General features: G+C 28.7%; 1 protein-coding gene across 10 annotated transcripts in view; it reads right to left on the minus strand.

The window, feature by feature from the left end:
* LOC117167741 (patronin) overlaps positions 1 to 25,038 on the minus strand; it is a 161,455-nt gene that overhangs the window by 19,808 nt on the left and 116,609 nt on the right. For all 10 annotated transcript variants that reach the window (XM_033353233.1, XM_033353641.1, XM_033353007.1 and 7 more), the window contains 6 exons: positions 22,696 to 22,870; positions 16,411 to 16,688; positions 13,994 to 14,290; positions 10,891 to 11,127; positions 10,310 to 10,487; positions 763 to 882 (listed from right to left, as the gene is read on the minus strand). In XM_033353233.1, coding sequence (XP_033209124.1) covers positions 763 to 882; positions 10,310 to 10,487; positions 10,891 to 11,127; positions 13,994 to 14,290; positions 16,411 to 16,688; positions 22,696 to 22,870 — 1,285 coding nt within the window. The remainder of the gene's footprint in view (positions 1 to 762; positions 883 to 10,309; positions 10,488 to 10,890; positions 11,128 to 13,993; positions 14,291 to 16,410; positions 16,689 to 22,695; positions 22,871 to 25,038) is intronic.

Genomic DNA, 25,038 nt, shown 5'->3' on the forward strand with positions numbered 1-25,038 from the left:
CAATATAAATGATATTTATTAGAATCATATTTTTATCAAAAAAATTATCCGTACATCGCCACTTTTTTGTAATATTTTCTCTAAAAACGTAAAAATTATTGTAATTTTCATTTTAAAAAAGTTAATGAAAAATTGTTAGCTGTATGTATAAAATAATTATATTTTATCCAGATGTACAGCTTTTATTTCAAGCAGAAGAAAAAAACTCTTCAAGAAATCGAACTAGAATCATTTTTTTTTACACTGAAACCCAATATGCATATTTTAACATTCAATGAAAAAAATTTCTTTCTGCTAAAACTCACAATTGAAAGAAAATTTATTTTTGTTTCTGAAAAACGTAACGCAAAATTTAAGACAAACTCGGGATTTGTTACCTAAAAATATGAAATTTTATAGGATTGTATCGCATTACTTTATATTTCATAGAATCTTCTTTGAAACTTAGCGATTTTTTATCTTTCTCGTAAATTTTAACGGAATTGACGGTATTTTACGGTCCACTATGAAATTTTAAAAGGTTTTACGTGATTTGTCTACAAAATTGAATAAATTCTTCACTTTTCTTTCTCAAAAAATTGCAGTTATATCAAAGTTCTCGGCCAACGTGCCACCTTCAAAAAACGTCAACCAAATGCCTGACATGGCCGCCTGGCTGAATTAAAAAAATATATTTAGAAGAACCCACCTAAATATGGTAATCAATTCATAAAAAAAACTTAATTTAATTTAAACAAAAAATGAAGTGTGTGTTGTGCATACCCCTGAGGCTGCCCCCTCGGTAAAGTGGGCCAGATCGGCGGTCGTCGAGATGCGCGGCAGTTAGACTGTCCTGCGATCCTCGGTAGTAATCTCGTCTCATCGTCGGGGACGTCAGCGACGCTAAAGTAAGTGTGTTAGTGCAAAAAATCAGGCAGCTCTAAATTTCCTTCTATTCTAGTTTTAATAAAATAATTCTATTACTCCATGTGAAAAGAACCTTTCTCAAAGTGTACGTCTAAAAGAAACACTCTGCTTTATAAATTAGCCCATTGTTTTAGTACGCTACATGCCTATATGGCAAGAAGCAGACATGTTTAGTAATTAATACTCTCTGATTCAGTATATAGTGATTCTTGATTTTTATTAATTTTCCGATTCGCCAGATTTCTTTGAATATTTGAAATTTTCTGAAATCTTTTATTTCCTTGAATTTCTTGAAATTCTTCATTTTTCTGAATTCCTCTGAACCCTTTGCATCGCTTTGAGGTCCTTGGAATCCACGGAATTCAAATAAGTCAGAGAATTCCGTAAATTTAAGAAATTCAGGGAATTCAGGAATTAATTTAGGCGAATTCGGAGAAATTCAGAATATTTCAAGAAATATAAAGGATTCAAGAAATTTGGAATGAGTTTAAAGCATTCCAAGCAATTCAAAGAATTTAAAACAGGCCTCACAGTCACTATGGGATAAAATATAGGGACCAAAGGGTACTTTTTGTCACGAACATAGGGTACTTTTTTCGCTCTCACAGGGCAACAAGTTTCAGAATAAATTCAGAAGATTTCAGAACAATCTAAGCTACATTCAAAAGAATTTAAATGACTTGGAAAAAATGTTAAAAAATAGAAACAAAATCTATTGATTTCCATCAAACTGGAATTAATTCAGAGGAATTTAAGATGAAAGAGAAGAATTCGATTAAATTTGTAAAATTTCAAGGTGAATTTAAAAAAATTTGAAAATATGAAAAAACTTCATTGAATTCAGTAACTTTGAAATAAGCTTAGAAAAATTCAAGGGAATTCAAAGAATTTTATTAAATGCTTGAGAATTCAAGGCGAGGTTAATAGATTTTATGGTCAATTAAATAAAGACTTGTAAAAATTTTTTTTTAAATCACTGAATTATGTAGAAATAAATGAATTTAGAAGGATTCAAGTAAATTAAAAAATTCCAAAGAATTAAAAAAAAATCAGGGCAAATGAAAAAAAATTCAAATCTCTTCAAATCTTTGAAACCCTACTAATTTCGAACACAAGAAGTGACTAATGACTACAAAACAATTTAAGTTAAATTCAAAAGAATGCAAATTAATTGAAACTATTTTAAGAATCGAAGAAAATTTTATTGATTACAATAAATTTTGAGTGAATTTAGAGAAACTTAAAAGAAATGAGAAGTATTAGATGAAATTCATCAAAAATGAAGCTGATTTACAAGCAATCAAGTGAATTGAAAACAATTTAAAAATATGAAAAAATCAATTAAATTGGGTCGAATTGAGTGAATTTAAAATAATTCAAAATAATTTAAAAGGATTTAGGATAAATTAATAAGAATTCATAGAGAATTCCAAATGAAATGCAAAAAATACTTAAAAATCACTTAAAATCTTCGAAACGCTACAAAATCTTTGAAATCCATTAAAATATTAAAATCCCTTAAAATGATTAAAACCCTTGGAAATCCCTTAAAATGATTTAAATATCTTGAAAATACCTTCGAATCTTTTAAAATACCCTAAAATATTTCAGTCTTTGAAAGCCTTCAAACTACTGAAATTAAGACAACATTTCTGGGAATCTTTTAAAATTTCTTAAAATATTTCGAATATTTTGATAGCTTGTGAAAACCTTTGGGAACGCCTGAATATATTTTACAACACCCTCAAGTATTTCAAATCCTTTTAAATTCGATTTAATTACTAAAATCAATAAAAATTTCTTTATAATATTTTTAAATAACCTTAATTATTTGAAATCCTTTAAACAGCTTTAAATAATTGTAAAGCTCTTGAAAATGCCAAGGAATTTGAAAAAATAATTCATTAAAATATTTAAAATCCTTTGATCATATTATCATTTGATGATCCTCAGGATTGATTAAATTTAAACCTTTAAAAATTTTTTAAAAATCATGGAATTAAGTAGAATAGAGTAAATTTAAAAAAATTCAAGAAAATAAACATTCTTCAAATCTCTAATATTCGCTAAAATATGATAAAATCCCGTGAAATTCTATGATGACATTTTTTGAAATCATGGGAAATATATTGAAATACATTGAGAGGTTTAAAATCCCTTAAAATCATTGAAATCTTCAAAAATCTTATAAAATAACGTGACATTTTAAAAATATTTTGAAACCTCATACGTCCTGTAAAATCGTTCCATATCTTCAGAAATTGTAGAAAATTCTTGATCCTAAAATATTTCAAAAGCTTTAAAATCACTTCAAATTAATAAAATTAATAAAAAAAGGCCCTTCAAATCTTTTTAAGTCCCCTAAAATACTTAAAATTAAAAGCTCCAGAAAATGTCTTAGAAGTTTTAAAAATACCCTAAAATCTTTAAATCTCCTTCAAATTATTTAAATATATTAAAAATTTCGCGGAATCTGTAAAAATACCCTGAAATATTTCAAAGCATTCAAGATAATTCAAAAATAGGTATAGACCTAAAATTAATAGTGATTAACCCACCAATTAATTTATTGAATGAAAAGTGACTAGTGTCATCTTTTTGTTTGAAAAAGCGGCTAGCAGTGACTCTGTAGCATACCTTATTATTTTTTACAGTTACTTCTTACAGAAATTCTTTGTTTTCTTCTTTTTTGTAATGTGCCCGGCTCAAATAGGGTAACCATAGGGGGACCAAATCTTGAAAATAGGGTACTTTAGGGACCGTAACTGATAATATATAATAATTAATAAATAAATATACTAAACCAGAGATTATTAATGACTAAACATGTATAGGGGGGTTCCTTTAGACGACGAAAGGCTGGAGTGTTATCTCCGAGAGTTTTTTTAATATGCAGGTATCGAAATCTTTTCCTTACTTTTTACACTTTTCATTCTTTACTTCAACTTTTTAACTTGAAGTATCTCTAATTTAATAATCTATCCGATTATTAGGTTATTCATATCAATTATATCAGTAAAAAATTTAGAGCTTCAAACTGTGTAGTGTACATTGATGTGAAACAACAAAGCTTATAACATAAGAATATCGCTCTAAAAACGGGAAAACAAATAGAGACTGGAGTTTCAAAAATGCCATGCAAAGATCAAGGGCAGCATATTAGATACTTTTTAAACTTTGGAAAATCTGAAATATCCAGAAAGAGGAAATAAGGTAAAACCGACCATTACTGGGACAACGTAAAAAGTATGTCCAATACTGAGACAATAATAAATATCGTTGAGTATCTTTTATATTCTAACATAAATTATAAAAGTAAAAATGTTCTATTATTTTTGAAGTACTTTTAAATTTGTTACCATTATTTATTTTTGTCCTGCCAAGTTATAGAGTTAGTAAAAAATAATCAAAAATATTCCTCAAAATGTGTGAATAAACTGCTAAAAAATTTTCCATTTTTTTTTTAAGTTTCCGCATAATTTTGACAGAATTGTATTATTGAAATTTCCTACACTAAAAGAAAAAGTAATGTTTTTGAACATTTTTAATGCGTTGAAGAATAAAATTCATAACTTTATTAGCGATTTTATTCGATAGCTTATGAATATTTTAATGTCCCGCATTTGAACAAATTTTTGACGAAGTTGCTTAAACCGGAACGAGCTGTCGCTGACTGTCTCAGTTTTGGACACTTGAACGTGAGTTGCGAAATTGCGTTTCCATTACTGAGACGGTCACTTTCACCGTGTTTTTAATTAAATGCCGCAGTATTATTTTAGTGATATATTAAAAATATTATTTATAAGACACAACCTTGCCGTTTAATTGATTATTTATTCTAAAAAAGTTGTTTAAAGTAGTTTATTGAAACCTCCAATTCTAACCTCAAAGTTTACCAACTGATTAGGTAAGTAATGTAATATAGTATGTAATAAATTTAATTTTTTAACAAAAATTAGTAAGTGTGCATTAAAATTAAATATTATAAATTTATATGAAATATTAATAAGATTAATATTATCGATTTACCTTTTAAGATAAATTAAGTAAATTAACTTTTCTGTTGAAATTGTATATTTTTAAACTAAAAATATAACTGTTTTAAAGAAAACTTATCTTTTTTACTTGAAAATGCAATAGTTTGGATAATTTTTTTTTTTAATTTCCTCACTGAAAAATGTTTTTTGATTAACATTTGAACTATTTTCCTGGAAATTCATCTTTTTGGTTCGAAAACGTTTCTTTTTAATTATAAATTTAATATTTTTTGGACAAAAATGCAACTTTGGTTGAAAATGAATCTGTTTAGGTTGAGGCTTTATCAGTTTGATTGGAAATTCGTTTTTTTTGTAATTAATTCGTCTGCTTTCAATATGTGATTAAATTTTTTTTCGGTTAAAGTATCAACTATTATATTTTTTTATCAGAAATAATTTTTTTGGTTAACCAAATACTTCAATTTTCTAACCAATTCTTGAATTTTTAAATACAAAAAAGACTAATTTTCTACCAAAAAAAGATTAATTCTTATCAAAAATTATAAAAGTTGATATTTTTTAAACAAATACGATTTTTGATTAAAAAAAGAAAAAGATTTTAACCAAATTTATGAATTTTCTACCTATAATATAATTTTTAACAAAACAGTTGCATTTTTCTCTAAGAAAAATGTAATTTATAATTAAAATGACAAATTTTAGAACCAAAAAGGCAAAATTTCAACAAGATAGTTGAAATATTAATCAAAACAGATTTTTCAGTCAATAAAATTGTCTAGCAAATAATAAAAATTGTAACTAAAAAATAATTTAAATCGTTTCAATACAATTTTCAATTTATGTATTAACTTGAATTAAGATGAATTCTAATTCAAAATTTACTACCAAACAGTTTAATTTGCAAGTAAATCGATAACAATAGTCTATAATATTTAATTTTAATGCATACTTACTAATTTTATTAAAAAATTAAATTGATGAGTTATTATTAAATTACTTACCTAAGCAGTTGGAAAAATTTGAGGTTGGAATTAGAGGTTTCAATGAACTACTTTAAACTACTTTTTTAGAATAAATAACACAGCTACACAAAAAAAAATTGTGCGGATCTGGTAACAAGACACAGGTATTCCTATGGATTTTGGGGCGCTGAATTCAAATTCGGTATCAAAGATCACCCATCACGTCATGGTTGAGCCATAACCTCAAAAAATGACGGAAAATCATGCACTGAGGCAAATAAATTTCAAAATAATGACAGTGATGCAAATTTTCACTTCAAAAAGCATGTCGACAACTGTGAAGGATCAACCATTGCCTGATATCAACTTATTTAACATAACTTTACCCAACAGAACCTGACCTCACATAACCTGAATTAACAGAAATTTATTGAACTACACGTAAAGCGCTGAAAGCATATTTTCCCAGTAGCAAATGTATGCTACATCGAATGGGTCAACTCGAGCCATTATTTAGAAATAAATCTAACCTAGCCTAACCTAACCTAACCTCACGAAACACAATTAAACTGATTGTGTTGTCCCGTTGTGTTTGCGGTACCGTTTCATTCAGCTTCGGCTTAACCTACATAGAGGTTTAAACTATCCTAACCTAACAAAACCTGACCTAACCTAACCGATTACGCTGGCAACCCTGTTCTTAAACGTCTTAAACGTAAGCGTAAACCTTTGCATCGTTCCTTCGAAGAGAAAAGGACACGTTATAGCAGGCAGAAAACAGACTGAAGTAGGGCTATAAATCAATTTAATTACGATAAAAAAGCAAGATAAAATGTAAACACGAAAGATAGTATAATGAATTTTATTGTGTTACAACGGGAACACTTAAGTTAAGTTGTGTTGCGTTAAGCAAAATTTCGTTAGGTTCTGTTAAGTTAGATTCATTCGTAGGTTAAGATCGAGTTAACCTATTAAATATAGCACACATTTAAGATTGAGAACCGTACGCTTACATAGCTACACGTGTGGTTGAATTTCATTCGGCTAGGTTAGGTTAGGTCAGGTTTTGTTAGGTGAGGATAGGTTAAACCTCTATGTCGGTTAAGCCGAAGCTGAATGAAACGGTACCGCAAACACAACGGGACAACACATTGAGTTTATTGTGTAACGTGAAGTTAAGTTAGGTTAGGTCAGTTTTTTTAGGTTAGGATAGGTTTGACCTCTTTGCAGGTTAAGCCCAAGCTGATTGAAACGGTACCGAAAACACAACGGGACAACACAATCAGTTTAATTGTGTTTCGTGAGGTTAGGTTAGGCTATGCTACGGGAAAATATGCTTCCAGAGCTTTACGTGTAGTTCAATAAATTTCTGTTAATTCAGGTTAGGTGAGGTCAGGTTCTGTTGTGTAAAGTTATGTTAAATAAGTTGATATCAGGCAAGGGTTGATCCTTCACAGTTGTCGACATGTTTTCGAAGTGAAAATTTGCATCACTGGCATTATTTTGAAATTTATTTGCCTCAGTGCATGATTTTTCGTCAATTTTTGAGGTTATGGCTCAACCATTACGTGATATCGACGTGAAGTTGGCACAAAAACTATGAAAAAACCTAATTTTATCTTATGGAATCGTTTGGTGGTCGTTTGGTGGTGTTTGGTAGCCCAATTTTGACGCTTGGTGGTCAAAATTGAAAAAGATATGGAACTTTGAAAAAAATTACCAGCACCCAAAAATTTTACTAATTTGAATTTTGCTTGCACCAGTCGCTCCAAAATCGTTTGGTGGCATTTGGCAGTCCACTTTTATCGTTCAACAATTAACAATAATGAAATTATTGTAATTTTTATAATTTTCTATAACAATAACAAGTCTCAGCGCGCAGATTTTTCCACGCATTCGGTCGTCCGGCGTACTCGTGTACTTGTCATTGGCGCGAAAGTTTTAAAACTAAAGAATGCCAAAAATACGACAGAAGATTTAAAAAAAAAAAACAGAAAAAGCGATTAAACGACAAGAACTGACTATCGAGAGAATATTCCCGAATTTTAAAAAGCCACAGTCAGTGGACGGATTAAATTCTACATCAAGATCAATTTTTCATTACTGAAATATTCTAGTATTTTATTAAGAATATTGCCCTGCACATTACTGAAAACCAACTTCACACTTGTGAAGAATATTTGTATTGTTTATATAAAATACTAAATCTGAAAATATTATAGAGTAGAAATAAGATCATTTTTTGTAAAATTGATTCTTTTTTTTCTAATTCTTCCTAATTTTTGTATTTTAGTCATTTATTTGCAATCAACTAATGTTATCATTGCCGCAATTAATTTTCCACGTTGGAAAAGCAAACCCACTCGATACTACTTTGTTTTATTTATTTTGTGTCGCATGACGTAAGAAAATTTAGTTTCTTTCAGAATCTGTAAAGTGATCATCGCATATTTTTATATTATGATTCTCTCCAGTAACGCCCTTCTCGTATGAGATGGATGGCAACTAATGAATAATGTATCGTTGAATTATGGAAGACAACGCAAGTCAACTAAATTGTGGTACACATAATAACAAATTTTATTGTGTACAAAAATTACTGAAATATGGAAATTTGACCCCTTGGTCTACCTTGCCTTAAAGGTTTTGGATCTATGTTGCAACCTCAAAATTCAATTTCCTTATTTTACTCTATAAAAATTATAATTAGATATATTTTCGCTCTGTAGCGATACTCATTTTTCAAATATAATTACAAATTTATGAAGTAAAACGAAAAGATTAAATTTTGATGTCAGAACATCGATCGAACACCCTTAAGATCTAAAGCTCTGTAAAGCATTGATAAAGTATCAAAATTAATTCCTTATTATATAAACTTCTTACGTATATTTTTTACGTAATTTCTTACGTTTAAAGAATACTGCAATTTTAAAAATAAATTAACCGCGTTTAAATTTAGGCTAAAGCTAATCTTTGGTTTAAAAGGAGTTCGAACTTAACTTCTACTACATATTTAGAACAAAAAAAGAGAAGATTTTTCAATTTCAAAAAATAAAGAAAAAACTACGAAAAAAATTTAATTAAATCTCAATCTTTTTGGATAAAAGTTTTCAGTCGCCAAGTTTTAACAAAAAACAGGAAGAAGTTCCGCATAAACTAAATTGCCATCCTAATTCCAAGTAATTTCATTAGAATTTACAGGCAAAAGTTGGTGTTGATTTTCTACGAAAAGAAAATCTGCGTTTGAATAGTCGAATCCTGCCTCTGGACCTTATTTCGAATTCAGAAAGGAGAAATTATTGTTAATCTCTTCCACCCTGACCCGAGAAGTAGACTGACTGTGGCTTTTTCAAATTTGGGTCTATTCTCTCGATAGTCACCTCTGGTCGTTTAATCGCTTCTTCTGTTTTTTTTAAATCTTCTGTCGTATTTCTGGCATTCTTTAGTTTTAAAACTTTCGCGCCAATGAAAAGTACACGAGTACGCCGGGCGACCGAATGCGTGGAAACATCTGCGCGCTGAGACTTGTTATTGTTATAGAAAATTATAAAAATTACAATAATTTCATTATTTTTAATTGTTGAACAATAAAAGTGAACTACCAAATACCACCAAACGATTTTGGAGCGATTGGTGCAAACAAAATTTAAAATATTAAAATTTTGGGGTGCTAGTCATTTTTTTGAAAGTTCCATATCTTTTTCAATTTTGACCACCAAACGTCAAAAGTGAACTACCAAATACCACCAATCGACCACCAAACGATTCCCGCAAGAAAATTTCAAAAATATTAAAAAGTGGGGTGCTAACGTGAAGTTAGCACCCCAAATTTGAAAATTCGATAACTTTTTTAATTTTTACCACCAAACGTCAAAAGTGGGCTACTAAACACCACCAAATGACCACCAAACGATTCCATATAATAAAACTACTTTTTTCCATAGTTGCTGTGCCAACTTCACGTCAATTGACGTGATGGGTGATTTTTGATACCAAATTTGAATTCAGCGCCCCAAAATCCATAGGAATACGTGTGTCTTTTTACCAGATCCGCACAATTTTTTTTGTGTGGCTGTGTAATTAAACGGTCATCACAATCCATTCTTGCTTTTTTATGTATTCTCTAATAAATTATAAGTAAATTGTGCCATTTTATTTTGATAAACCCTATTGGATTTTTCTTGTCCCAGTAATGGCTTCTTTGGTGTCCCACTTAAGGATATATTTCAAAATTCGTGTCCCACTAATGGACGATACCACTAGCTTTGAAATATCCATTTATATTAATTTAATATAAAATTACTAATGTATTTTTGGTTGTAATCGATCAAATAATGTCTTAGCTATTTATTATCACGGTTTTTGTATAAAAAATTCCAATTCCAAGTATTCCAAGTATTTTACCATAAAGACTCAAGTGGTATTAATTTTGCGATTTACCAGTGCTGAGATTCGAGGAAGAACCTTTCTTTCCTCGACTTGGGGTGAGAGCTCCCGAATCCAATTCCGCACCAGCGTCGACATGAATCGTTTTCGGTCGAGGACGACTCGTCGTTACTTTATTCCGGAGTTTTGTCGGCTTTATTGCATTTAGCAAATCTTTGTCGAGGACTTTACCCTGCAAAAGTCAATTCAGAATTATTTAACAAAAATATATCCAATTACGATCATGTTTTTCGGAATTTTAATTCCAAGTTATGACTCAATCAAAACTTATAAATAATTCTCTATTATTTCCCGGATTTTATGTTCCTTTAAATGACCAAATTTAAGCTTAAAAAACTAAACAATTTATAATTTAAAGTGTTAAAAAAAAAGAATTTTCAAATTAAAGAACCTAATACGAAACAATTCTAAACATAAAGTCCAATTAGACAGAATTTCAAGATCAATCATTCTAAATTGTACAATATCAACGAAGTAGCCTGAAATATTTAAATAAATTTAAATTCGAAGCACTCAAAAGCAAGCAATTTCCAAATGAAAATAGGTAATTTTTATAAAAAATCAAATGAACCTACTTCTCTCTCAGCTTCTTCAATCGCTTTCTTTAATTTATACTGTTCTAAAATCGCCGCTCTCCTCTGTCTCTCTTCATCCTTTTTCCTCGCTCTTTCTTCCTCTTTAAATTTCTCTTCCTCTCTTCTAGCTTGAGCTTCAGCCTCTTTGCGTTCCTTCAATTCTTCCTGCTGCTGCCTTCGCTGGAGAGACAAAAGCATTATTCTCTCCTTCTTGCGTTCCATTTCGTCCAGAGAATTCTGCAGAAAGGAGAGTGTTATGAATTATTGTAAGAATAAATTAAATTAGCCAAATTAGTCTTACAGATAGTAAATCGGCAAATGTTATAAATTATACAAAATGAATAATAATTAAAGGGTGGCAGTACAGAACTAGATAACCAACATTTTGATCGAAAATCGGTATATTGCATACGCAACTCTTAAAATATCAAATAAACATTCCGGTAAAAGACTTTGTTCAAAATTTCGTTTTTTAATACAATGTTTTCTTTTAATTTTCAATTAATTTTTCATTAAATTTTACCTAAAATTCTAAAGCAGTCATCATTTTTTTTGCAACTTCTTAGCATTGATATATTCACGGTGCCACTTTTTTTTAAATTTTCGTCTCCCGGCTTTCTTCCGGTTCTCCCGGTGCATATTCGTGATTTCTCCGGGTTCATAAAAAAATTAACTTTCTTTGCAAAATCCACAGTTTTTTTCACATATATTATAAATTGCGGAAGTCGATAAAATTGATTTTTAAATCATATAATAAGAAGAATAATGAAATTTTTGTTTGTAATAAAGGAAAGTACAGACAAGCGTTTTATTGCACAATAGTAACAAATGCACACGCGCAAATCGCGCGTTCCTGTCTCTAAATTTCTATTTACTAACATGAAAATATGCAAATTTAAAAATCTATTATTAAACCAATTTTTGAATGTAAGGTTTTAAATATTTTTGAAATAATAGTTAATAATGAATAATTTAGAATTGCAAGCTCTTGAAACTCAAAAAAATATACGAACAATTTTGGACAATTTAATTATAAAAAGGAGTCGAATTATATAATTTCTAAGTCTAAATTTAATCTTTTAATCTAAGTCTAAATTTAATCTTTCAAATTCTAAGCTTCTGATATTCCAGAATTTTAAATTGTCATGAGATAATAAAATTACAAGTTAAAATTAAAACTGATTAGAATACGTTTTCTAAAATTAAAAATGAATTAAATTATTTAAAATAAAAAACTCGAAATATACAGTATTTTTAAATGGGAATCGTTAAAAATAAAAAAATGTATACTCCCAAACATTAAAACTTAAACGAATGAGAACTTCATTTAAAACTGAACAAAATTTTAGTCACAAAAAATTGTGTTATTAAAACTTTTTTATACTCAAAGACTTTAAAATTTAAATTATTGGATGTAAATTAAAATCACTTAAAAATTAATAATTTTTAAATTGCTAATAATACTTTCCAAAATGTAACCAATTCAATTTCAATTGAAAATTAAAACCTAGAAGAGGAGAAAATTAAAAATTTAGTGTTGTTAATAAAAATGGAGAAATCTAAAATTGTAGGCACTTACAATTACCGATAGTGTCCTTTTACTGATGCACCAATTTCAGATAGATTAATTTTCATAGTTTTTTATTTTAAACTTAATTTTTATTTATTTTTTAAATTTCAAATCTACCTTTAGAATTATAATTATATCTAGAAATTTTCGAACATAAAATATTTTTCAATTCGAAATGACTCATTTGTTTAAATTTTCAATTATAAGAATCGGAGAATTTTAAGATCTTAAATATAAAATTAAAAATTACGACAAAGAATACAAAACAATATTGTTAAATGATTTCATTTTTTGAAAATGTACAGTTTCATGCTTTTCAATCAAAAATTGCTTTATATTTACATCAAAATTTATTAAATTCAAAACTGACTATCAAGGCATTTAATAGCTATTTAAAAATAGACTATTAATAAGTATCATACATAGTATCAAGTGACATTGAAAAGAACTGGAGAGGTTTTGTTACAGTTTACAAATTATATAATTTCTAGTTGGGAACTTTCAAGAATTACAAAATGCGCAAATTATGAAATACAGGAAATCTCCAGGAGCGGTATTTCTCACCCGGCTTTATCCCGGTTTCTCCCGGGGCAAGTTTTTCCCGGTTCTCCCGGGTTGGTGTCACCCTGCATATTTCTTGAAATTATAATCGTCTAATTTTTAAAAAAATTATTTTTTATTTTTAGCAAAAAATGTTTGTCTTCAATTTTGATTTTCTCGGTACAAAACAAATTTTTGGGTCAAAATTTCGTCATTCTCATTTATCCTTCCTATATCTCGGAAGAGTGTTTTTATTTTTATTGTTTTGAAGTTGAAAATTCAATTTCATATTTCAGGCTAAATGAATATTTTTAATTTAATAAAAGCCTTTAAGTATCAATGTATAATACTTTCTAGTTATTTTAAAATTGAAAATAGTTTATAAAGTTTCAATTGGACTTTTGCATTTGTTTGAAAAAATCCTTATAATTTATTTTCTCAGCTGATAAACTAAAAACATTTTAATCCAAAATTGTAGATTTAAAACGCTCTTAATTTTTTATTTTATAAGTCTTTAACGGCTCTCCAAAACCGATTTTGAAAACCCATTAAATTTTAATCTTAAAATTCTCTGTCGATGTTCTCTGAATTGTCTAACATTTTTACAATAAGTTTTGTTTATTCGTATTCAGAAACTTATTATCTGGGGTTTCGTTTTTATTTTGTATTTTAACTGAAAATAAAAGCTCGAAATTTAGAAGTTATTTTTTTATTTGTTTACATTTCAAGTTTCCACATCCATTCTCTCGAACCTGATTAACTTTTTTAAATAAAAATTTTTGGACCTCAATTGAGCCACACTTCGATTTGCGAGTACACTTTTTTCACCTGCAGATAGTGATTTCAATTTTACAAAATGCTTTTTCGCATCCCTGAAAATTCCCCATTTTCTTGGTTACCTAATTTTGCACTGCCACCTTTCAATTATATTATTATTGATATGTATCTGTTACTATAATGTACTATCATATAAAGAATAAGAGTGATACTAACGGGATCAGGATTTGCTAATTGATTTCCTATAACCAGTCCGACTCCGGTAGCTTGTCGGCCATCGGCGCTGCTGTCTCGATTTCTCTCCCTCTGACGGTCCCTCTCGATTTCCCTCTGGAGTTCACGGTCCCTCATTTCCTGACGTTGGAAATCCCGTTCAGCGACTTGTCTCTGTCTTTCTCTCTCCATGTTTCTTTGAGCGTCCGTCTGTCGCGGCCTTTCCGAGGAATTCACTGGCGGAGACTCCGCTCGAGAGGGAAAGTCTTCGTGTTCCAAGTACGAGGAAACACTTCTCTCCTGGAAAAGTTAACCGAATTTGAGTTTTATTACAAGAACAAATGTAGGGTGAGCATTTTTCACGGTCAATTAACACTTAAAGGGCATACTGGGTATACAACACCCAGCGATTTATTTGCGCTTTAACAAAACGTACCAAATTCAAGAAAATGGAACATATGGTGCCAGATTAACAATTGACATGAAAACCTATTTTTCTATGTAATTTTCACATAATTTTGATTTTTATCATTTTTATACGTAGTTCAAAGTCAATAAAATCGTTTAATCACGCAAAGTGCGGTGTTTCATTTTTCATTAACTTGAAGCTTTTATTTTTTATAATAAATACCTTTTTTGGAAAGAACACTATAAGACTATTTTTAATTTTGAACCGCCGTATCTCGGGAGTATTCAAGTAAAATTTTAGGTAGAAATATCCAAAACTTACAAGGTTATGAATTTTAGAGTGAAAGACGTCACTTTATATTTTTTTTCCAAAAAAGATTTTTTTAACTACTTTAAATTTTAACAACTATTATGACACCTTTTTCCCATTAAACCAGATAGATTAAACATCATCAATTTATTTTCTTGTAAAAAAGTATCCAATACCGTCGGTATGGCACACGTTTGAACACCCTTGGGTCCCGAACACCCAGTAGGTCCATTATGTAATTTTATGGAAGTGTGCTTTTTAAGGGTTAAATTAATAATTCGAACCCTAAGGCTAAACATTTCTCCAATTGAAATAATAAAAACTGAGCTGCAAATCATTTTAGGCAATTTGAAGCCAGAAATATTAATAATAGAATGATTACATTTTTGTTATAAACTGAATACTTCTTAAATTAAAAGTTCAATAATTTTAATTTTAAATCGAATAAGAATCCTCAAAAAGCTTCAATATTTTATTTTAACATCTTGAAAAATCTACACCTTGTTTTACATTTTTTCAAATTTTTATTTAAAAAAAATTCGAAATGAAATTATTCAAACAAATTTCATTTGTTTAAATAAATGAAAACGAATTAACTAATGTTAATAAATGTTCCACTGGACCAATAGCAATAATTTTAAGTAAAAAAAGAGAATACAGTGCTCAGAAGGTCGATTTCATGAAGAATTGACAGTTTATGTTTTGAGGGGAGTTTTCAGGTACTCGTGAGGGTGTGTTAGAGGTGTCAACCCCATATGTCTGATAAACAAAATTCTTCGTTGCATAATTCTCTACAGGCCCCCATACTTTCCCGTCACATTTTTTCAAACCCTAAAAAATTATTCCAAAAACTCAAAAAAGTGATTTTTCCCCATGCTTTTTACATGGGAAACTTCAACTCAAAACCGGCAACTGTTAAAATCGAAAAATTAAAAAAAATAAAAATTACGGAATTTCTTTTTTCGGATTTCGAATGAAATTGAGGGGATCGTTGCCCTCTAAAGAAAAAAAGCGTTTTTGAGCCACGCTATTGAACAGTCAAACTTTGCTCAATATTAAACAATAGCTCTTTTTTCTGAATTACAAAATTTTCATATTTCAGGCCAGATGAATATTTTTAATTTAATAAAAGCCTTTAAGTATCAATGTATAATACTTTCTAGTTATTTTAAAATTGAAAATAGTTTATAAAGTTTCAATTGGACTTTTGCATTTGTTTGAAAAAATCATTATAATTTATTTTCTCAGCTGATAAACTAAAAACATTTTTATCCAAAATTGTAGATTTAAAACGCTTTTAATTTTTAATTGTATAATTCTTTAAAAACTGCATTTTTAAATTCTTTAAATTAAAAGTGTATGGTTAAAAATTAAAATCTAAAAAGGAAAATTTTTAATTGAAAGATTTCTGAATTACGCATTGTAAACTGAAGAATAACATAATTGAAAAAGATAAACATTCAACTAATTATTTTTAAAAACTGTTTAAATCAAACTTGGGCAGATTTTTATCTAAAACTTTGTGAAATTCCCGGTCAAAAATAAAACAACCGTTATTTCATGATTTTTCCCGGTCTCATAAAATTCCCGGTTTTTCCGGTTAACCGGTCCTGCGGCCACCCTGAAATGGAAATCTATCAAATTCCGGTATACACAAGCTTCAAAGTTTTAAAAGACCGGAAATTAAAAGTAAAGATTTGACCTTTTTCGGAGATGCTTTTTTCTGCCGAAGCGTTGGTTTTGGTTTCTTAGGTGCGTCATTATCGAAGGATATATAAAATCCCTTCTCTGCAGTTTCACTAGGTTCATTTGGCGTGATATCCGGCGCCGCAGAAGGCGAAGGTGTCGTTTCTCGAAGGGAAGAGTGAGGTTGAAACGAATTTCTAGATATGGAAGGTCTCGTTGGTGAAGGTATCCTGTAAGTTCTACTGCCTGACGTAATGTGCTTTCGTATATCCTGTGAGAGATCATCGTCATTTCCTGAAAAAATATTATTTTTCATTGATTGGCAAACTTTTTAGACAGGAAGGTTGATACAAAAATGCGATTTTTGCAATTTTAGGACATTTCCGAATGTTTGTAATCTGTAATTTTCCCAACTATTTTATTCTATATTTATTGTTCGAAAGATTATTATTTTTACAATATTTCTGCCATTATCAGTATTTGGAACATAAATTTAATACATTTTTTATTTTATGTAGAGGAAACAGAAGTTCAAGATTATTTTTCTAAAAGTTTCCAGACGCACCGAAAATATTTGTACTATGCGCGCCGAATTTCAATGAACCTAGCCCCTCTCCCACTTTCCATGAACAGATTTAATTCTGTTTAATGAAAGTGAGAACAATTATATGAGGCTCATAACAGAGTAAAGTTTAAAAAAATGAAAACGCGCATTATCAAAAAATGGTCATACCTTTGTTAAAAGTGTGATTTTTTATTCTAAAATACATATTTGACTTTTTCTTTCGGATTCTGATCGAATGTTCTGTCAATTTACCTTGAAATTTAATCAAAACGCTAATGTTTTTTTCTCTTAGTCTCTTCAAGATTCACTCTAATTTAAAAAGTACATTTCGTAACAAGATATGGAAAAGTCATATGAACAAAATTGTTTTTCCTTAAAAAAGTTCAAGAAAAATTTCTCTTAACAGTATCTTCTATATCGCGTTATTTTTTAGATTTTTTCTTTACTTTTTCTTAACAATACAATTTTATGGTATCATAAAAAACAAAGAATAACATTATTTAAGAGTTTCAACAACTTTTAGATAAAAATTTTTTCTTTGAAGTCGCCATTTTTTAAATAACAGATACTCTACATTTTGTCAAACTTACGTTATTATTCATTTATCAACAATTTATTGGAACAGTTCAATTAAGTAATTTTTGGTTTTTCATAATGTTACGAAGTAACAATCAATTTATCCTCATTTTTAACGAAACAAATTGAATATTTGATCTATTCACCATAGTTAGTCATTTTCGAAAGAGTTTATTGTATTTCATTAAATTTACTACGCATCAATCTTAAGAAGGGCTTTAAAATCAGTCAAATTTACTTCCCATAATTTGTAAATTGCAAAAATAACCTTGGTTCCTTTTAAGCCTCTAAAATTGATGACTGAGCAGATGTTCGTCAACTGTGGAGATTCTAATAGATCTTTAGCCAATTGTGTACTTTCCATTTTGTGTCGCCTCTTTATGAATTAATCCTAAACTACATCTGTAAGCCTTTTTAACCCTTCGTCGGAATGCTGAGTCTTTTATGGCAAAGTGCCTTTTTTCTATTTTATAACATGTGTCTGAGTAATTAATTGTTTTAAAAATATAAGGTTGCCAATAGCAGAATAGTCTCTCGCAATTTATTCAATAGACACAAAAGAATTACTGTGAATTTTGCCGGATTCTAATAATATAAACAACATTGAAAGAAACCTCATGGACATGAAAGAACCGCCCACGAAGGGTTAAAATTTCGCATTTGACATATTTATTGATCTGGAGTGATGCTCCCCGTGATTGCAAAGGATTAGATCTCCGACCTTCCTCGATTGTTTTATGTTAGTAGTGTTATTCCCATTTTTAGCCAATAGACATCGACGATCCCTCAAATCTCCTCTTTAACCAATCAGAAAACTACTTTGTTCAAATTTTCGACATCCCTACTGTACGTCTCATCACCCCCAAATACCGAGCGATTAGTCAAAACCGAAGATAACTTTTTTCATCCTCCGAAATGAAAACTGGTACCGTGAAAATAAACGCGTTTTATTCTTGTTTTGAAATGTGGACTCTTTTATTTAGTGAAGACACACAACCTAACCATTTTTTAAACTTTCAAATCAAATTTTGAAGTAGAATTTTAAAAAAATGCATTTAAAAGCAAATAGTTGAATTTTCAACTATCATTATTAATAATATTAATTTTTCACAAAGCAGTTCAACTTTAAGTCACATAATCGACTTTTCAACCAAAAAGATGCATTCTCAGCGAAGAATGTAACAGTTGATATTACAACTAAACAATTGCATTTTTAACTAAAATGGATATATTTTTAACCATGATAATTAAATTTCTACTAAGGAAGACGAATTTTCAACCATTGAGATGAACCTTCAACTAAACGAAAATTAAGTTCTTAGTTGAACTGTTGATAAAAAATATGATTTTTTAACAATATAGTTGCATTTTCAACAGAATGATTAAATTGACAACCAAATAATAGAATTTTCAACCAAACGAGGTGAATTCGGATCCAAAAATATTATAGCAGACTTTTCGATAAAAAAATGATATTTTACCCAAAAATATTATAGGATTTCCTTACTACACTACCGTGCAAAAAGTATCCGGGCACCTCTTTTTGATGACTGATAAAGTTCTCTTACATTTAATTATGTCAGAACTAAAAATTTTTCGCTCTAAAGTGTTAAATGCTCTCAAAATTCTGTACAACATAAGTCTACAATGAATCCAATTGGTCTATTGTTTAAGTAGATATTACAAAAGTAGTATAAATTTCAATGCCTTCTTAAATTTTCAATAACTTACGTAATAAACAATATTTTTTAATGTTCTTGTGCTCATCTTTCATATATTTTTCTACTGTATTGCAGCAGCTTATGAAAATAAATCTAAAAATCTGCCCTTTTTGCGGGTACATTGTCATCGCGGGCGCGCGTCTATTGAATATCGCGCTTGGATATTTATTTTTTACATTTGAAATTCTTGAATGGAACTTTATCAAAAAGATCTTTTTCAGATCGCAGTATTTATATGCTTCTTCATATTCTGAATTTTCTACTTAATTAAATATAGTTAGAGATTAACCCTCAAAGTAAAAAATGAAACAGGGTGAAAATCACGGTGAAGTTTATCGTGGGTGTTCAACACCACAGCGTATTTAATCATGTATTGTTTAACCCCTATTGAATATTTTGTGACAATAAAATTATCCGATATAGTTCAAGGCATCTTTTATAAGGTAGAGTTGATTTTATAGCAATTTTTTTATTTTAAGTTTGTTAACAAAATTATTGAAAAAAAGGGTTTTTTACTTAAAAATTCATAACTCACGCAATTTTAATTATTTTAACCTAAAAATTTATGACTATACTTTTGAAATAGTGTACTTTCATTAGAAAAATATTGCAACGTGGGTGCTTTCAAAAAGGATATTTATTTGCACCCAATGCTTTAAAGACTTTTGTTCTTATTTTGCGTCGTTTCGTTCAAAAATTGAATGCTGTGGTGTCAATCTTCGGGCAATTCTAATACTTTCTCAATCATAAATGATGAGAATGCAATAAATTATTACAAATTTCTACCTTCTTTTTGGGTGAACAACTTTTCTATCAATTTGTTCTCGTAGATTTTGACGTTTTGTACAAATTTGTCATTTTTATTTTTAATTTCATTTTTACGATTAAAAACAAAACTACGTGTCCAATCAAAAAGTGATTTATAACAAATTTGTAGCTCTTTTTCGGGTTAACAATTTTTGCTGAGTAATTTTTTTTCGTACCTTGTGTCGTTTTCCCATAAATTTTTTATTTATTTTTTATTTTCAATATTATTTTTCACGAATAAAGCAAAAAGTACGCGTCCTGTCAAGAAGTGATTATTAACGAATTTGTAGATCTTTTTTGGGATCACAATTTTTGTTGATTCATCTTTTTTCGTATCCTGCATAAATTAACCGCAAAATGGAATTTTGATTTTTCATTATTTTTTGGGCAATCTAAATTTGAATTTTTGATTTTCTAAGAAAATCCAAAAATTTGTTCTGATGATTTTGTAGGGCTTTCAAAAATAAATGCTTTTCTTCTCTTGACTTTTTGCATATCCTGCGTTGTTTGGCTTGATATTTTGATTGTCGATTGATTTGAAAATTTTGAATAAATTAAGAATAAATTGTTCATCCTTTTCAATATTATAAATAACCGTACATAGAATTTTCAAATTCAGAAAATAGTGGTCTCAAACATTTTCAAACTGCGCTCACTTTTTGAATTTTTATCCAAAATGGTTGGTTAACGAACTATTGGCTGGTTAACGATTAAAATGTTAAATTATTCACTTTTCAAGACTTAAAATTAAAAAAATGTTATAAGTTTAAAAAGAATAAAATATAACACTTTTCAAAATTCTGAAATCTTTTACTTTTGCGAAAATTTATTTTAAAATGGTGTAATTTAAAATTCTTATTTTTTAATGCATATTTACGTTTATCAAATTAAAATTTTTGGGTTACTGGTTTATTTACACTTTTCACATGGGCATTCTAGTTCTGAATTTTGTCGCCAGATGGCGTATCGCAGTTAAAGCATTTCGAATTTAATTTTTGATTAAAATAAATTCATATTAATTTGTTTTTTATCAACAGTTGTCAGACTCAAAGATATGACAGCAGGTGCATTTCTAAAGGTTCTAGCCCGATGTTAAGAAAAAGATTTTTAATATAAAACTTACATTTTATGTTCTTACCATTTTAAATTCTTGAATCCCGAATGCTTAATTTTATAATCGCAAAATTTATAAAGTTTCAATTACTTATTTTATGATCCTTTGAAACTTTTAATTGTTAAATTTCGTAAGACTTCAATCTAAAATTATTCAAATTGGAATATAGAATTGTTAACTTTAAATGATAAAATGTGACAATTTGAAATAAAACACAATTTTAAAGAGCTTTTATTTTCATTTTTCAATTTTTTTAATTGAAATTATACATTTTAAACGTTCCACTTTGAATTTGATACAATTTCAATTTAGCATTGATGAGTGGCAGGGCATAACGTCAATTAATGGAATAAAATGGCAATTTTACATAAAAGAAAATGTAATTCGAAAATCTTTTACTTAACAAAATTTTCCATTTTAAATTTTTATTTTTAGGCGTAAATTTTTAACTTGAAGAATTTAAAAATGCAATCTTGGAAGACTTAAATAATCTAAAATTAAAAGCGTTTTAATTTGGAAATTTTCTATTAAAAAATGTTTCTTGATCAACTGTAAATACAAATTAATTCATTATTTTTAAAAATATGACTATACTTGAAGTATCAAAAAGTGAACAATAATTGATTTATTAAAACGATTCTAAATTTAAGAATTTCCAGAGTTTAACGTTAAAAATTGAACTGGATTTTTTATGTATAGATAACAATTGAACACTTATTAATTGTAGAACAATTCGAGTAACTTTTAGAGATATTTAGGGATTCTGAAAAGATTCAAAATTAATTTAAAACCTAAAATGTAGATTTTTGCAGATTTTCAACAAAGAATGTATAAGCTTTTAAGAATTGCAAGATGCTGGAAAAGAATAAAAATATTTTCTTAAGATTAATAGGAAAATTGAAAATGATTTTTTATTCTGAACAACTATTTGAAATTCGGATCATTTAAAAATATCTTTAGAAGTTATAAAAAACTTTTAATAATAATTAAAAATTTGAAACACGTACATTTTTTCAGATTTTAAAATAAAATTTTGAAGCTTTTAAGGATATCTAAACTATTTAAAATAAAAATAATTCAACTTCCAATTTAAAAAATATTCAGCTTAAAAAAAATTAATGGTGAAAGTTTTAATGTTTCTAGCTTTAAATTGGTTAAATAACTATAATTGAAATAATTTAATTTATTGATTGATTTTTTAATTTAGAGCATTGAAAATGCTAACATGGATTTATATTTTTGGAACTGAATCTGAATATTTTAACTCTACAATTTATAAAAATTATAAGCTTTTTCTGTTTAAATGCATACAATTTTTCACAATTTATAAAGAAAAGCTGATTCTCTATAATTGTAATCCAGAATCACAATACAGAAATTTGTAATCCCTGATGTCTAAAATATTGTAAAATGCTTCTTTTGACACTCAAACTGAAAGAAGCATTAAAATAAAAGATTTCTCAAATTTGTTTGCACCATTAAATTTGCCGAATTTTGAAAAAAGTTACTTATACTTACCAATGAAGGATATATTTTGGGGTTCCATATCATCGACTGGAGGGGCTGGGACGGGCGTGTGCATCGTAGCAGTTTGCCTTTTTTCCGTTGGACTTTCGCATGTAATTGGAACATGATGAACAGTTGGCCTTTTTATTTCTGGATTTTCGCTCATCAACTGACTTATCCGATGAACCTAAACAACCAATACAAATTTTTTAAATAATTGAATTAGATTAAATACTGATTTCGCTAAGCCCACAATTTATTCCGATAAAATTTCTTAACTATCGAGATTCATCATTGAATTTCAAAACTTCACTCTTAATTTTAGAGGATTTTTAATTTCCTCAAATATGAAACTTAAAAAGTGGCGAATATATTACAAAAATAAAAATATTATGTCCGTTGAAGATCCCAAATTGAAAAGGAAATTCCTATGTAAGACGAATGATTTAGAAGTCATGTCTAAACTGTGATTTAATTGATTCGAATCTGGTAACGAAGATAATAATAATCAAATTCAAAGCGCAAAGGAAACAAACCTGCGTATTATAGTAGCCATGAGTGCTACTAGAGGCGGTGCAGGAATGAAATAGATACATTTGATTTAAATAAATGAAGAATCAAATGACAGTATCACAGAATGTAAGCAAGAATAAAATTGCACCTGAACTGAATGCTAGAGATTCAGGTATTAGGACACAAGTGTGGGAAGTCACTGCCATGTTGGGTGACTATATCGACTCTGTCTATAAGAGTGCATTACATCACCAACTGGTTTCATTCACGCGTATGAATACAGTCTCAAATTGCTTGAATGTGTGAAGAAAGTATGGGAGCACAAAGTAATTCCCCAAAAGTTGCCACTTTTTCGTAACACACAGTTGGTTTTCTTACTATTACTTGGTGCATCGGACAAACGTATTCCTGTCCGATATCAAACTCTGACACTAAATGATAACGAACTCGAGTCAAATCGAATTTTGATAACAATCGAATCGTCTAATGGAAACTAAACTGTACACAAAGTGTTCTTTGAACGTTAACATAATTTATGTTATTTCCGTACTATTGTCGCAAAATAGTATAGCTAGGTAGGAGTTTAAAGGTACATTTTAATTTGGGCTTAAGAACAATTTTAGTACTGTTTTTTATAGTTTTAAATAATTCGCGGATAAAAAAAGATTGATCGGAAACTAAGTATTGAATATGAAATCTTTATCATAAACAGTGAGAAACACGATCACTGTAAAAACTGTTTTTATATATAAATAATATATATAATAATTATATAAATAAAAAAGTGAATTATACATGATTAGCATTGAAATACGATCTATAACCTAACTTTTAGTTTATACTTCTGTAAATATTTCGTACAGAAATTAATAAAATTTTATTTTTGAGTTCATATTTGCCCTATTGCAAGTTAATTTAAGTTTATAATGTGTTAAGAATTGTATAACCAGGGTTTTTATATGATTCAAATTAAAAAACTTCAGGACATTTTCAGGATTTACATGTCGACCAATGAAAAATGTTCAGGACAACTTGAAAAACAATTCTACAATGCCACGAAAGTTATAAACCTTCTGCGTATAATAAGTGAAAGTTAAAGACAAAATTACAATGTCATAAAACAATATTGCAAATAAACGTCAAATTGAGATGTTTTCGAAAAATAGGAATAATTCTGGAAATAAGTAAGATTTTTAATGTTCTTGAGCTCATTTAAAAAGGTAACTCTCCAAAGTATATTGCTAAATTGTTGAAATATTTTTAGAATTTTTGCGCTACCTTCATTTGAATTTTTTTTTTATTAAGTGGTGAGTAAAATTCTAAGAACTAATTAAAAATTTTACAAATGACTAGTGAGACTTACCTTTCAAATTGACCAAAAAGTTATGAGAAATGTAGATTATTTTCAGAGTTATTCTAGAATTTTGAACACATTGAAATTTCGCGTCTTGTTGCAATATCTTTTTATTAAATTTAAACTTTGTCTTGAACTTGGGCTTAAGAGGCGCAGCATTTTATTAACTTTCGTGACATTATGAGGGAAAAAAATTGATGTAAATATTAGAAAAAATGAGGCACATTAGCAACTGCTCAAAACATAGGCGTGTAAAAAATGTAACAGGTCCCCGTGCTCATTCAAATCGTTAGAACGTAACTTAATGAATTCCTATTAATCTAAATTCGTAAAATAAACAGCGAAGTACTAAAATAATGATTAAAACTTCAAAATAAAGATGAAATAGAAAGGCCGTTGCCGGGTAAGCAAGGATGGGCTGTCCATGTTTGTTCTTGGTTCAATTTTTTTAAATAAGTTCCTGTCATTATAGGACTAATTTACCCCAA

This window comes from Belonocnema kinseyi, chromosome 1 (genome assembly GCF_010883055.1).
Source record: "Belonocnema kinseyi isolate 2016_QV_RU_SX_M_011 chromosome 1, B_treatae_v1, whole genome shotgun sequence".
NCBI lineage: Eukaryota > Metazoa > Arthropoda > Insecta > Hymenoptera > Cynipidae > Belonocnema > Belonocnema kinseyi.